The 15,164-nt window shown below is 41.9% G+C and overlaps 1 protein-coding gene across 1 annotated transcript; it reads left to right on the top strand.

Moving 5' to 3' along the window:
• Positions 1-815: 815 nt before the first annotated feature.
• On the top strand, positions 816-14,733 carry LOC120952105 (uncharacterized). Its single transcript, XM_049605635.1, has 3 exons — positions 816-1,606; positions 12,153-12,685; positions 13,991-14,733. The coding sequence occupies exons 1-3, from the start codon at positions 1,302-1,304 to the stop codon at positions 14,323-14,325; spliced, it is 1,173 nt and encodes a 390-aa protein (XP_049461592.1). The 5' UTR covers positions 816-1,301; the 3' UTR covers positions 14,326-14,733.
• Positions 14,734-15,164: the final 431 nt, after the last annotated feature.

Below are 15,164 nucleotides of genomic sequence, written 5' to 3'. Positions count from 1 at the left end.
GGATCACGCGGAGCCATGCAGCCATACACAGCAGACAGCAGGCAGGCACACACACGTCCATAGGAAGGTCTACACAAGCAGAGATTTGGAAGGTGCCAGGTGTGCGTTTGCAAAAACCTTCCCGGGTGAGATAACAGATTCTTCCAAAACGAAAGAAAAAGGAAAATCTAGCCCACTCAAAACGGCAAAAGCCTGGCAGCGTTTTTTTTTCTCCTGTACTGGCACGTGTTGTTTGGCTCGGTTGTGAAAGTTTCGGCACTTGATTTGGCAACAAATCGATCGAGCGTGGGCCTCAGAAACACGCTGTGGCACACAGAAAACACGCTTAAATCCTTAATCGATAAGGTGAAAATGTGAAAATCAAGGATCTAGGAATGGAACGGCGTTGAACAGTGTTGCCGAAAAGAAGGCACGGCCTCTGTCCCGTGCGCGTGAAGAGATGTACTTCATCTCAGTGAGCGCGTTGCCAGCGCGCTGCTGTAATGGGCGATGGGACATCCAAGCGGCCAAACACGCCCGGTCGGGTTGACGCCGACCACCAGTGCGGTGTTTAGTGTTGTTTACGCGACGGTCACACGGGTGTGCGACGGTTGTTGGGAAAATCGAAGAAAACAAAACCCCATCGAAGACAGCAAGGACCGGCAAACAGGGGACAGAAATAAATAAAAGTGTAGCAAGCAGTGGATCGTGTGCGTTGTGCGTCACATGCGTAACACGCGAAGCAAAAACAAAGCAATTCAAAATCAAATCAATGTGTCTGTCTTGACACACCAGCACAGCACTGACACAGAAGATACCGGAAGGGAGAGAAAAAAGGGGGAGGAAAATGTTAAATTACCCCATCTTTAACGATTGAAATCGTTTGCAGTGAAGCAAAACGCTGTCGACTGTTCGCTGCTCATTACAAGTGTAGCGAGTGGGTCGGACAAATAACGCAAAGTGAAGCAAAGTGAGTGAGATAAAAATAAATCCTACCGTTTTCCACCACGCCAGGGTATGCCAGTGCAAGATCACTTTTATGACACATTTCGTGCAATCGCGTGAAGAGCAGAACAAAACGCAAACTCGAGGTCGTGATTTCGTGTGTCGTCGTGGAACCAGCAAGCCGCAAGTGATATTTGAAATAAAAACGGTGTCACATTTTATTACCCAACCGGTGTGTTAAAGTGCGCGCGTGTGTGTGTTTATATTTATATAAGCGTTTGTTATTGTTATTTTCGTTGTGCTAACACACCGACCAGTTCCAACGCTTGATCGCCGAGTGCAAGCAAAAAGCAATCAAAATTGCACGCAAACTCATCATGGCCTTACAGAAGAAGTTTTCCAGCAACGATATGGAGCTGATATCGATCAACAAAGTTAATAATAATGGTGGCGGCGGTGGCGGTGGAGCCGGTGGCAGCGGGCCACCGAGTGCCACCGATCCAAACGGCAACGGGCTGTCGAGCATTATGAGCGTCGGTGGGATCGGTGGGGGCAGCGGCAGCAACAACAACAGTGTGAAAATGCCATCGAAAAAGATCCAGTTCAGCAATCCCGAGTTTAGCATTACGCCGATCGAAACACTGCCGGGCAGCACGGTACGGCCAGCGCCGAGTCGGCGAAGGTAAGGTTTAAGGGTTTCCTTTTGGCGGTGGGATTGGATGGTGGCACACCGCAGTGCGATTAAATGAGACAGTAATTGCTTTCTAAATGGGCCATCGGGCCCTTCGATAAGCTGCCGAAGCCGCCCCTGATTAGCATTTGTTGTCGATGGGTCCCGTGGGGGAAGGGGAGCCTACGAGTTCATAACGGTTTGCCAATGCGTTGTGTTATTGTGTGTGAATCGGGGTTTCGAGTTTGAATGAAGTGGAGGAATTGTGTTTGGTGGGTGTGCTTGGAGGCTTGAGATGACTGCGTCAGGATGTGAGGATAAGGAGAGCGCATAACAGGGAAAATTAAATGTATTCTCCTGAGAGGCAAAAGCAACGGAAGTACAATGCAGCGTAAAATGTGTGTTGGAAAAAGCTCTTACTGATTTTTTATTTATCAAATCCCAATCTTAAAATATTTTTTTAAAGAAAGGAATACCTTTCCTCAGAATCAGTAGTTAAATAGAGCAAAAATAAAATTTGTAAAACACAAAAGGATTATCAACATATTTAGCAATATGAGGAAGAGTATTTTTAAGCGGCAATAGTAGAAAGTATCATGTAACAGGACAGTTATTTTTACGCTTTATGGCATTAACTTCGGAGCTTACCACCCCTTACCCGAAACCCGAAACCCTTTCCATAACCTTTGGAAAGTAAAAAATCATAAGGTCTTTTTAAGATTATGTCGTAAAGAATTTAGAATTCTAGAGCAATGAGAACTGAGAGAATTATTTGACAAAAAACATCATTGGTGTTGCTTCCACCTGAGTTGAATATTACCACAGAATCAGTTTTACATTAAACAACATCAATAACATAAGATTCACCATCAATCCATTGCGGAGTACAACTTATAAAATTGATGCTTACTGCTAATTTTTAGATTCTAAGTACCAACAGGTAGGGTAAATGTACCTATAGTGGTGGTAGTACCAATAGTGGTGCTATTGCTCTAAAATGCGGTTCATAGGGCAAATTAAAAGTATTTAAGTTATTTAAGTTAGTGTGAAATGTTCTTTAACCTTTTACAAAGGGTTTAAAAGTTAAATGGGGCCATTCCGTTACTTGATGACCGAAAAATCCATTATTTTGTGAAATGTGTCAACATTTTTCCAAAATCCTTAGGATTTCATAACGAAACTCATTTTTCTGTTAACGTTCTAAATGATCACATACCCACGCAATTACTAGTTTTTCAACATGACTGTTATGGAATGTTATTGTTTTACTAAAATTATTTGCATTTTGACCATATTTATGCATTTTTAAGTGTTTTTTACCATAGTGCCACTATAGGTACACAAAACAGGCAAGTTCCTATAGTGGTTATAGTTATAAAATCAATGAAAACAGGTCGTTTTAGATTTTTTCGATGATATTTTTGACATGTCGTACTGTTTTCACTAAAATAAGCAACAGAAATGAGTTTTTATTAGGTAATTTACCAAAAACAGGCCAAAATTCGTTTATCTGGCTGAATGAAAAATTGACTTCAAATCAAGCACACTCTTCCGGGTGTTGGTTGATGACAGGTGTGATGCAGTACTTTAGTGAATAGTTTCATCAATCAAATTTATACATTTTTTTACGATCAAATTACGCAAGAAACCAATATTATGGCAGTAATCGTTGCTATTCACACGAAAACATCTTCAAAACTAAGTTATATTGATATTATACACTGTTTTGAGGCATCCTTGTTTACCACCACTATAGGAACACAATACGACGACTATAGGAACCATACCACCATTATAGGTACAACGAAGCAATCACAAAAATATGTATTTTTTCGTAAATTTTATGTGTTTCATGGTAAAAATGGTTGCGATTGCGAAGATAAAACATATTCCAATTGCTATGTGTTAAAATATTCAGAAATTGTCCTTCCTGACACTTTAAATTCATTAAAACACATCGGTACCTCTACAAATTGCACCACTATTGGTACATTTACCCTATACTTACTCAAAGTTTAAAGTATTCTCATCGATTTCCGCTAGGTTTTTCCATCTCTCAGGTCAATTTTACATGCTATATCGAGCCCTTTGGCCATGCATTTGGCCAATGCATTGATTTGGCCATGCATTGATCATTTTTTTGCATATCATAATCATAATCATAAGCATAATCATAATTGAAAAAGGTGTGTTGGTTAATCTCTCTATTTCGGATAATTTACTTTCCGTGTTTCGGTGTAACTTCTTCTAACAATTAATACATATTTACCAGCAGTCGTTTGTTGTGTAGCAAAATTGGAAGAGGGTTTGTTCCACGAAATACACTCATATTTATAAACTATATCGGCCCGAGCTGAACGCTCTAAATTTAACGAAACTATTTTAGTGTTTCGTTAAACTTTCGATCATTTGTCAAGTATGTTCCTGAACAGTGTTGATTTTCCCGTCATGCTCCATTTACCATAAAATACTGTAATCCGTAGAAGTAATGCCTAGTCTTCAGAGTTGGTTTGGTAAAACTTCCAGCTTCAATGTTTCATAGTATTTATCAACTAAGAATTAGTTTTTAGTTCTTATCAGCTCTCATTTTTGAACCTTTCAAACTACTTTCAACAAGTGCGAGCTACAGCATGGCTACCACAAACTCCAACCATAAAATGATGGTTTTGGGAAGACGTATAACATTCTCCATGCTTGGAACTTAAAAAACCCAATTTGGTACCCAATGAAGGATTAATCTTTCTTAAACAATGTGCCACAGCAAGGCAAAGCACACAAAACCCATGACCCGTTTAGTGCAATCTTTGGATCGTTAGATCGTTAAAATCTTAAGCACTCATAAAACCCTCTCGCATCTTTGTTTTACCCTTCTAAAACCCTTCCCAAACCAGACGCTGCATATAGATGTCACAAACAAACCGGGCGAAAAATGCACAAACCCATTGTAAGCTAAGGGACCACTCGTGTGGCAACCGCAACAGCTTGCCGAGCAAACAATTAATAAGAAAACGGCAACTTGAGCCTTCATCAAAAGGCATGCTGCACAAATACACATCAATCAGCCACAGTCCTGTCGCTGGTAGACTAACACGAAACGAGAACCGAGATGTTACGTAAAAGCGTTCCCCCTGCTGAACAGCAGTGGAAAGAATAATAGCTTGTGACAAAAAAATAAAACCCCACCAAGGCCCATCGCTACAGCATCAGGAAAAAAGGAGAATAAACTGAGGAAGGGGAAAAAGTGGCCAGCGAACCTTAGTAGCGAACGGTAGAAAACGGCGTAGAAAATGTTGCTTACGACAAAACGAACGCTGAAGCTGGCTCGAAGTTGTCGAGTTAAAATTAAGACACCTCGTAAAGCCCGACAGTCGAGTCGTTCGCTTGCAATGCCCTGTGCCGTGCTGTGTGTCCCTAGCGGTGTGGTTTTGTTGCTGTGTGGTTGTGTTGACTTTAAGCAAACTAAAGCTAACCATCCGATGCCGCCGGGAAGCCGAAACTAAAGGCTAACACTCACGGTACGATGTAAATAATACTTCCCCATGGTTAGCTTCTAGGGAAGTGGGAGAGACCATTTTGCTCGCGTCCTTCCTTTGCACGATCGTTTGATAGTACTTTCAGTGACAATTTTCACTAGCAGTGGTAAATTGTATCCCTTTCCCTGTATCCCAACGGTTCCCCCGGTCTTGAGTGTACCTGCGCTGAAAGTTGTAGTAGAAATAACCCGTGTGACCTGGTTGTATCCTTTGGCACATCGCGTTTTGCGCCCGAAAGATATGCAATCGCGATAGCCAGCGTGGTGAAAAACTACTACTACTACGAGAAGCATTCTTTTCGCTGCAAAACCCACCCACAACTTGTACCACAGTTTCTGCAGCACTGCTGGAATGCTGCTTCAGCTAACCATAACCCTGCCCATCAGGCGTACGTGATGCACGTGGGAAACTTGCCCACAACCCGTTACCGTTTTTGCACGCTCCAACCATCCAACCAGGACACAGCCATAAATTGTCGGAACTTTTACGGGACACAACGTCTGCACAAACATTCACCTACGCTAAGGTACAAAGAATTCTCTTCGCTTTTTTTTTTTTGTTTTGTGCCTCCCTTTTGGATTGCACTTTCTTGACGCGTTCCTTGTGCTAATGGAAAATGCAACGTTTTAGCTACTTTATTACCAAACAGTGCAAATGGCAGTACCATCACCGTTCGTCTGTAGCGGCCATTTTCTCGCTCGTCTTTTTTTCGTTTCTTTTTTTCGTATCTTGACCTAATTTCAGGAGCAAAATTTCTCCCGCATTTTCCGAAAGCTAACCAGCTAGCCCGGAAGCAAATACCAACACGGGCGCACATTGCTTCCTAACGCCCCGGTGGGAATTGTGAGCACAAGCAACATATCAATCTGTGATAAAATGTCACACGGTCGGTTGCAGGAACGCCGGGAACGACCGGTACCAACCGGCAAGGGTAAATTCCGTTTGCTGCTTTGCTGATTGGGTGATAAATATTCAATGCGATTGGTGGGACGATGGGGCATAGGTAGATGCTGGTAGATGGGAATGAAGATTTCTACCCTCGGTCGGCGCGACTCGAGATGAGCAACCCGTGGGGCATAAAGCAAGAGAGGGGGAACAGAGCACAGTTTCACACCAAGAAGAAGGAAGCGATATATATATATTTTACCTCGACATGGTTGAATCGCAATCCAATTTCATATTTGCATTGATATCGAGATTTTTGCACCTCACCCATCGCTCCTTAACCGGTTGCCCGCAATCAACGGCTTTGGTGGGAAATGTATTTTTTACGTTTATTTCTATTTTATAGATGATGTGTTTTTTATCATGTGTTTTATATTCATTGTAAATGCGTTCATGATTACGAGAAAGATGAGACATGTTTTGAAAGAAACAAGATTTTAAAGATTTTTACATATTTCATTTTATCACACATTTTTACATATTTCATTTTACAGTGTGTCTCTTGACTTATTACTTTAAATATTCACTCAATAATCAGCATTTGAAACTTCATTCGAGAATGAACGAGGAATTAAGAATGAATTAAAAGAATCTTATGTTATACCTATATTGATGTTTGAAATACAGTCGTTGCCGTTAAATTGGGGCTCTAACTTACCTATTTTTCTCTCTAAGGCAATTTATGGCAGATTGTCAAAATTGCTGAATCTAAGGTATCTCTTTTTGACCGTAACTTACTTTTTAAGTTGAATTACAAATAAAACTGATTAAATTAAGCAACCAAGAACTTCGTGACCAAGTTTTTTTGCTACCAAGAATTTTGTTGGCATGTATTTTTAAGTGTTATATTTTGAAAATTCATTAAATTTTCATTTCATTTCATGTAATAATTCAATATCCGCCATCAAGGCTAAATAAAGCAGACTTAAAACTAAATCAACCCTAACAAATAAACAAAATAATTCATGAAAAACTAAGCCTAACAAAACTAGTCATGACCTAGCAAAACAAATTAACGAAAAAAAACAGAGGTAGAGTGTAGAGACTATCATAAACTTTATGAAAACTTAGAAGAATAATTAAAGAGAATTAGAAGAAAAAATACGGTTACGGAAAGAGTTGAGAGAGGATTTTATAAGTCTTTTTTCACAAAAACTCCTATAACACGGTTTTTGTACTGCATTTGTAGTGTAAAATCACAGTTGTAATAGATCTGTTCAAATGCCTTTTACATTTTTCATCATTGCTACAAAAGAAAATTGTTGACTTTCAGATAAAAATTTATGCGTCAGAGTATATAATTTACGAGGCCTGTCAAATATTCACCCCTTAGAGGCAAATTTTGGCGATAACGACCGTATTACTGAGCCCATACCGTTCCTGGAAGCGACCACGAAGCTGTTCCTGTGAACTTGATTTTGATACTGATATTGAACCCAAACCGAACATGTACTGTACATGGACCTAATTTCAGAACATATCGCGAACCTGTTTCAGTTCTGCAACGTATACAGTGCCTGATCTTGATACAGGTTTGATCCTGTAATTGATTCTGCAGCGTAGAATTTGGTTAGCGCATTGCTTAGCGCCTGAAGGTTATGCAATAAGTTTATTTACAAATGTATTAGCCAAATCCACACAAAAGCCGATGTGGAATAACCTTTACTGTTGTATAGGTTGCTAGCATTGTGAAGTATTTACAAATAACAGAGTACGGTTATTTATTTAAAAAACAGTTAAATTAATGAAATGTCAATTCCATAAAAAATTTACCACGCAATGCATTCAAATGTAGAATAAAAACTAACGTCAAACATCATCCTTTTATGTTACGATCATAGGTTTCAGTTGAATTGAATGAAATATATTCCTATTAATCAATAAACACACAAAATGAAGTCCATTTTCTCCTTTTAATCCACCAAACTGTGATGCAGCGTGCAGCACAAGCATAAACTAACGTGATGCGAGACTTCTGCAACACGATAGTGTACAGTGAACCTACACTCTATGTTTCAAGTCATTTGGCAGCACAGCATTTATGACAGCAGTAAAGTGAATAATAGCACCCTTTGCTGAAACGCTGCAACTGCAACAGGTGGATATAGAGGGTGGAACCACCTTGGCAGGGCGTTTCCAGTTTTAACTGTCATTAAATTTATGTGCTTGTTTATGTAGTAGTTCCTTTCGGTTTAACGGCCCGAACAAAATTGTGATCCTTCGCAACCTATCACAATTTGAAAATGTAACTGTTAGAGCTCTTCAGAGGAACGAACTCATAAAGCACTCCAAAAGAGTTAATTTACTTTATTATTGTTAGTACAAATGATGCTGGTTGGAATGAAAATGAAAGAAGGAAAAATGTTCAGGAAAATATAACTACCTCTATTATAACTTCAACACTAAGCAAGAGATGTGTGGAAAGAGATAAAAAAGCACGAACATTAAAGCACCTGCCCTTTGGCCATTCACATTGCTTTAAAAAAGACACACGTAGCGCAGATAACCTTCCACGGTGGCTGCTGTATCCATTTAAACTTTTCAAACAATGCTCCTAAAATCAACACCGTTTAAAAGTTAGCCACATTCCAGAACACCCCTTTGGCGCATTGAACACCGAAAACGAGCAGTATTAAAACCAACAAAAAAAACAACTTCTATGCTACGCAAAGAATATTCGGCACTGTGACCTCGGGAGTGCCATGAAACAAGGGTGCGAATAAAACTCCCAACGAGCAAGAAAGATAGATTATTCTATCCGATTGCCCACACAGCAGCAAAAAAAAAATGACAAGAAAAAAGCCAATCCAAAGGCTTGCTTTTATATCCTCCGACAGGCGGATACATGCTTTTCCTCTTCTTCTTCACCGCTTTCAACCGGTTGCACCAGTAACAGCATACACAGTGCGCTAGCAGTGGAAGGAAAAGTTTTAGCTAAATGAATTGGTTTTCCTTTTTTTCTTGTTGCTTTCCTAGTGGGCTTTTCTGCCGATCCTCTCCCAAAATGTCAAGGTTACAGTGTACACGGGGTGCCGTAACGCGCGCGCCACATCGGGTTGCAGTTGCGCCCCGAAGCGGTCAATTTTATCGCCTAAAAAGAGGAATAAAAAGCAAGAGCAATGCGATTCAAAAAGGGAAAAGTTTTGCCCGGTGCGCCTCGCTGCTTAATCGTTTGTGGAGGGCAGCTTACTTAGCAGATTTGCCCGGGAGGAAACAAAATGGTGAATATATTATGGACGATATGAGTGGTTGTTTTAATGCGCTGTCAAATTGTGTTGCTATTAGGGTAATTGATAAAAGTAATCTTTTACAATCAACACTTTTGGTAGGAATATAAGATCAACTATTGGGTAGCTTGGTAAGTTTAAACAATTGATGCCAGCCTAGTTACCGGACGCTAACAGGGCAGAAGCCTATTGGTTGACTATTTAGCTTAATAAAAAAACATCCTTGATTTCGTTTCTAAATCATTTGTGGATCATTAAAGATGGGTTTTTGTCTACCTCGGCTTCCCCAACATACAAGGGATTTCATCAAGTTCATAAATTGAATCGTTCAAATCCCTGCTCAACCTAAAGCTATTGAAATATACACTTTTGAGATACCAAATGAGGTAGTAGAGCATTATGGTGGTTTCAAAGAATTCAATAAAATGAGAACATTTATTAGATAATGCGACTTTTTTAGGTGAACTCAGAAGTAATGGAGTAAAATTCAATGGAACTCACTATTTTTTAGCAGAACTGGTTCTTCGAATTTTCTTTTCTTGTTCGCTACACTTTGATTTGCAGCTCTTTTCCCTGAGTATGTCCTTTCAATTGTACAAAACACTTAAAAAGTTTAAATGAAGTTGCTTTCCCTCTGCCCTTACTTGTACTTACTGCAAATGGGCAATTAAGACCACCGAAAAACACTTACAACAAACACACACACACAGAGACGAATTCCATTTGCGTCATTTCGAAAATATCTTCCACGGAATTAATCATGAGCTTTTCCGCTTCATGCTCACACTACAGAAACATACACAGACACATACAAACAAACTCCCCAAACAAAAAAAAAACCCCGTCTCCATGTGACGCACGCCACCAGATGCTGCTGCCATCTCGCCAGGCACGGTCGTACACAGTCGTACACGTGGCCCCGCACAGTAACCGAAAAGGTAATTGAGCTTGATAAACTACGTTTCCTGCGGATGGGAGGGGGGGGGGGACTCACTAGGATCGAACCATTCGTTCGCCCGGTTAGCGTTAACGCCGTGTGTCCACAACAGCCCTGGAGCAGCCGCTGGAAGATGTAGAAATCGGATGGAAAGTTACGCCCGGGAGTCACAGAAATGGAGTCCCATCGACCGTCCTTCACGCCGCTTTAAAGCGTAAACCTAATGGAGTGTTGAATGGTGAATTTGGTGGGCCTGATAAGATCGAGACGCTGAGGCAAAGGGACGGTTGGGAGAAAATTGATGATGGCATTAAGCGAGCGCAGAACTGTCCCCATTGAGCAACAAAACACGGTACAGAAGCGGCAACATTTCGTAGAAAGTTTGCATGTAATTTTGAATTTTGCGTCCTGACGCCACCTGTTGAAAATCAAAGTTCCAAGACTAAATCAAATAACTGAGTCCAAAACTCTCATTGAAGTGAGTATTTTGGTTGGAATAATAGAAGCGCCCATTCATCACAGATAGCTGTCAGATTAGTGTTCCCCAAAACTGTAGGCCCTACCGAATGCCTAAGCTTTCCTTAATGCCTTTCGCTCGACGGTTTGTGTTTGTGTTGTTTTTTAATCATAATGTGAAAACGTGATTAAAACCGCTCCATAGAACGTCGTAGCGCATACTTGGGCACCAAACGGTCGTTCCTTTTCCTAATCTGAAAGTAATTTATGTTAATGATAACTTCCACAATGTCGTGCGTGAAGCGTGCAACCAGGAGTGCTAGGCGAAGAATGGCCAACGGCCTCCCTCCTTGCCATTATGCATGCGCTTTTGTGCCCGAAAAGATGGAAACGGATAAATGTTGGCCAACACCGTGGTCCGTGAGATGCGTGAAGCTGAAAATAAGTCATAAATCAATGAAGATAACAGTCGGCTTGGACGTACTCCCGGGCCACGCCTAGCAAAACGCTTGCCCAAGTGTCACGCAAACGCGCGTTCCCCACTGGAGGAAGCAATCTGTGCCTGAGGTGGATAGAAAAACGAAGGAAATTAATGAGTAGTTCCAATTACTGTAAGTCCTCTGAGCGTGCAGAAGCGGCCACTTTTTAAGCCACTAAGGGCGTAGTGATTTAGTGGAGTGAAAAATCAATTGCTTATCTGTTTGTGCCCGGTGAGGTACCTCGTGGCCTCCCGTCACCTGTCAACGTGAGCATAATTTTATACGATATTCATCCACTGAGGTTTGGTTGCCCTAGTAGATGAAGAGCCATCGGTAGCTCTCGAGAAGACGCATGCAACGTCGCTCAGGTCATTCCTGAACCAGCAGCATGCTCTCGACCTGAACCCAATACAGCCATAGTCACATATTTTATTCACTTGCAGCCTCGATGATTTAATCTGTGCCATAAATTTGCCGCACTGGCTACACTTGCGAGCCAGCACGGCCTGGATATCGCACCGGAGAAAAGGGACCACTTACCCAGCCCGTTGTGTTGGAATGCAGGAACGTTATGGGGAAATCTTTTGCCTCTTTTAAACTGAACGGCCACATCTGGAGCATTTTGTTGCACTGCAGCATCAGGAGAAGTGGACAGTCATCCACTTCTTCTGTGCCAGACCGTACGGAGCCAAGGTACTTGAACTACTTTCCGGGTTTTTGTTGGTGGATGGTTGTCCGACGAAGCGTTCGGAATTAATTATAACGATGATGATGTACGATACGAACCAGTTGACAGCTGTTTTTGCTTCCGTCTGTGGGGAAACGATCAGAGGAAGCAGATTAATTGAATGGCGATGTAGCTTCTTAAAAACAGACAACAATAAATGTCACGGCGCTTGCAGTCGTTGTGCCAACGACTCAACAAAACCCAGCCGCATTTTAACCTCTTCTTTCACCTTCCCTTCTCTGTCCCTTCCACAGGGAGGAAGCGATCGTGATGGCCAACCTTCGGAAGCGTGTCGCGGCCTGTGATTTGAACAAAAACGTACGCAAACCGGGCGGCCCTGGTGGTGCAGCTGCTGCGGGGACTTCAGGTGTAAATCTCGATGACATCAGCATCAATGACACAGGGCAAACGCAGGACGCGCTCGACAATCGTCCCCTGCTGCCGAAATCGACACCGACCGAACAGCGCAAGGACCGGTCGGGCGGCAAGCAGAACGGAACGGACGCTGCCGGAGCGTCGACCAGTGGTGGTGGTGGTGGTGAAGACTCGCCCAAGGTAAAGATCGTGATGGACAAGGAGTTCATCTTCGAGTGTCTGTGCTGGCACAACGAGTACCGGATGCGGCACGGGGCGCCCGCGCTGAGCGTTTCGTCCGAGCTGTGCGAGTACGCGAAACAGTGGGCCAACCATCTGGCGAGCACGAACGAGCTGTACTACCAGAGCGGCACCAACTATGGGCAGAACATCTTCTGCTGCCCTGCCAACAGTCTGCTGACGGATCTTTCTGGTGAGTAGGTGCTGGGGGGCTTTAGAACTCGTTTCAAATATACATATTTTATTAGATTTTTCCAAGATGCTCAACAGGTAATATAATATATTTACTGCAAAAGAATGCCAGTTAACAGATGATCCACTGAAATATCGACTTTGTTTTAAAAGTGGTAATTTTGAGTTCTATTAAATGGATGTTTTGAGCTAGTGAACCTCATTATTTGGAATTTTTGGACTAATGAACCTTACTAGTCCGTTTGTTGATTTGTTGGTAGTGAATACGAGCAATAGTAGCCTCTACGTTCCATAGATCTAGCGTCAAAAGAATAAAAATCAAGATAAGAGTAAGATAAATTGGTTAAAATTTGTCTCTATGTGCATGTTTTGCACCTACAAGCGATTACGTCGACAAAATCTATGAACAATCGAATGGTATTATCCTACAAGGGGAAATAATCTCGTAAAATATCAATTCAGATTTAACATTTTAAGCATTTTATCTTCCAGTATATGAATTCCCCGAATGATTTTTTGACTTAAAAAATATCGTTCAATAGATACTATTAATTTTTAACCAAATTAAAACACAGCATCGCCTACAAAGAAGTATGTTTTAAGGATATGTTTAAATGTAACATCTGTACAAGAAATCTAGTTAAATGCAAGTATACCATGTATGCACAAAGTCACTCTATGTACAAACATCATACGATCTAAAATGGTTTTAGCTATTCTAAAAGAGTATTATATTATGCCCTTTAGGTGTGCTTCTTCAATTCATAAGCAAATAAACGCCTGAATGTATACAGTTTGCGCAGCAAAATGGTATTTTAACCCTTTGACTGACTCGTGTTTCGCAAAAATGAATCCAAAAGCTATCACCAGTCTCACTCAGATAAATTACTACAAAAGCGCTCGGCTGGCCTGACTGAGGCTCAGGCAAGTCATTTATTGGTTTTATAATTGGCATGCTCCGATCTTCTTCAACAGAAATGATAGCATGTATAGTACAATGCTAATGAAAAACAAAACTTTAAATGATACTGTTTATACATAAGAGTTAGGATCTGAGGATGAGACGATCTGTTCGCACAAAACATTTCAAAATAGCCATGATAAAATTAAAGTACCATAATTGGGCAGCCATCAACGCGTTGGTTGGAGTGAGTGAGAGGGCAACAGTCCTACCCTACATATATCAGATACATTAAAAACTTGATCAAGCACATATAGCCCTCTCACTAAAGAGTTTTTGAGGAGAAAATGAAAAAAAACTCGTTTAAAACCCCTAAATCATTTCGCGTTTGCTCTCCACCCACAGGTCAAGAGGTGGCCACGTACTGGTACAGCACCAGCCGACGGTACGACTTCTTCAAGGAGCCCCATCTGCTGCACACCAACGTCAACACCGGCCACTTCTCGCAGATGGTGTGGCGGGCCAGCCGGTACTTCGGCGTCAGCAAGTCCATCTCCAAAACGGGCAAGCTGTTCGTGGTCGCGTACTACTACCCGGCCGGCAACGTCATGGGTGAGTTCCGACCGAACGTGCTGCCCCCGATCGTGACGAACGATCAGGAGGGCGGTCAGCAGCCGGCCCACACCCTTTCCCGGCCACCATCCGCCAAGGATCTGGAGAATCTGAGCGCTTCCCACTGAGTAAATAAGAAACGGTGTTCCATAATGTAACAGATAACGCACTTCCTGAGCAAAGCGCTAGCCGAGTGGATGAAGTCGGTCACGGTGTGGCGGGGCGGTGGTGCCGGCGGATAATCCTTCCCCGAACGCCGCCGAGATGCCCCTTGCCCGCGCCGGCTAGAACACGATGCTAATGAGGCTCTTCGTCTGCAGCAGTTGTCGCGCACTTCTTCGTACGCAAATCCTTCCGAAAGACTTCGGCTCCATGCACCTCAACCATTCGAAGGGGAAGGTGTTTGGTGATTGTTGACGCTAATGTTTGGATCACTGTGAACGCCTCGAGAGGATCTTGATCCTGCTCGGGAAGAGTCTTCCATACTCGATTCATGCTTACGCTTCTGAAAAAAAACTTCGAACTAGAACACTTTAAAGAACTATCTTCCAACAAGACGTCTTCTGAGTTCCAGCGTACTGAAAACCAATAATATTAGTGATAAAAAAGGTTTAGAGCTCTTGTTTTCAGAGCTGAACAAATTATCAATTACTTTTTTGTAGAATTTGTTGTTCACTTGCTACAAATCAACATTTCCGCCTAAAAGTAGGCAATAAGCGTTGCAAGAACATGCTTTTAAGAGCCAGATAAAGCGGTGTGGCTCACACTTTCTACCACACAAGTTTTGTAAGTTGGAACACAATTGAAGGAGTTTGAACATTTGGAAAACTCACCCAAAAACTAATGCTAACGCTTGAAGCGGCAAACGATCGTTAAAGCTTTTCAGAAAGATAGAACAGTTACGTATAGTACTACTTCCGCTAGTTGAAATGTTGCTTCCAGGTACGGTGCTTCCAAAGCCAGTATA

Source organism: Anopheles coluzzii, chromosome 2 (assembly GCF_943734685.1).
Source record: "Anopheles coluzzii chromosome 2, AcolN3, whole genome shotgun sequence".
Classification (NCBI taxonomy): domain Eukaryota; kingdom Metazoa; phylum Arthropoda; class Insecta; order Diptera; family Culicidae; genus Anopheles; species Anopheles coluzzii.
Note: the sequence above shows the minus strand (reverse complement) of the source record. Positions and strands in the feature narration are given on the sequence as shown.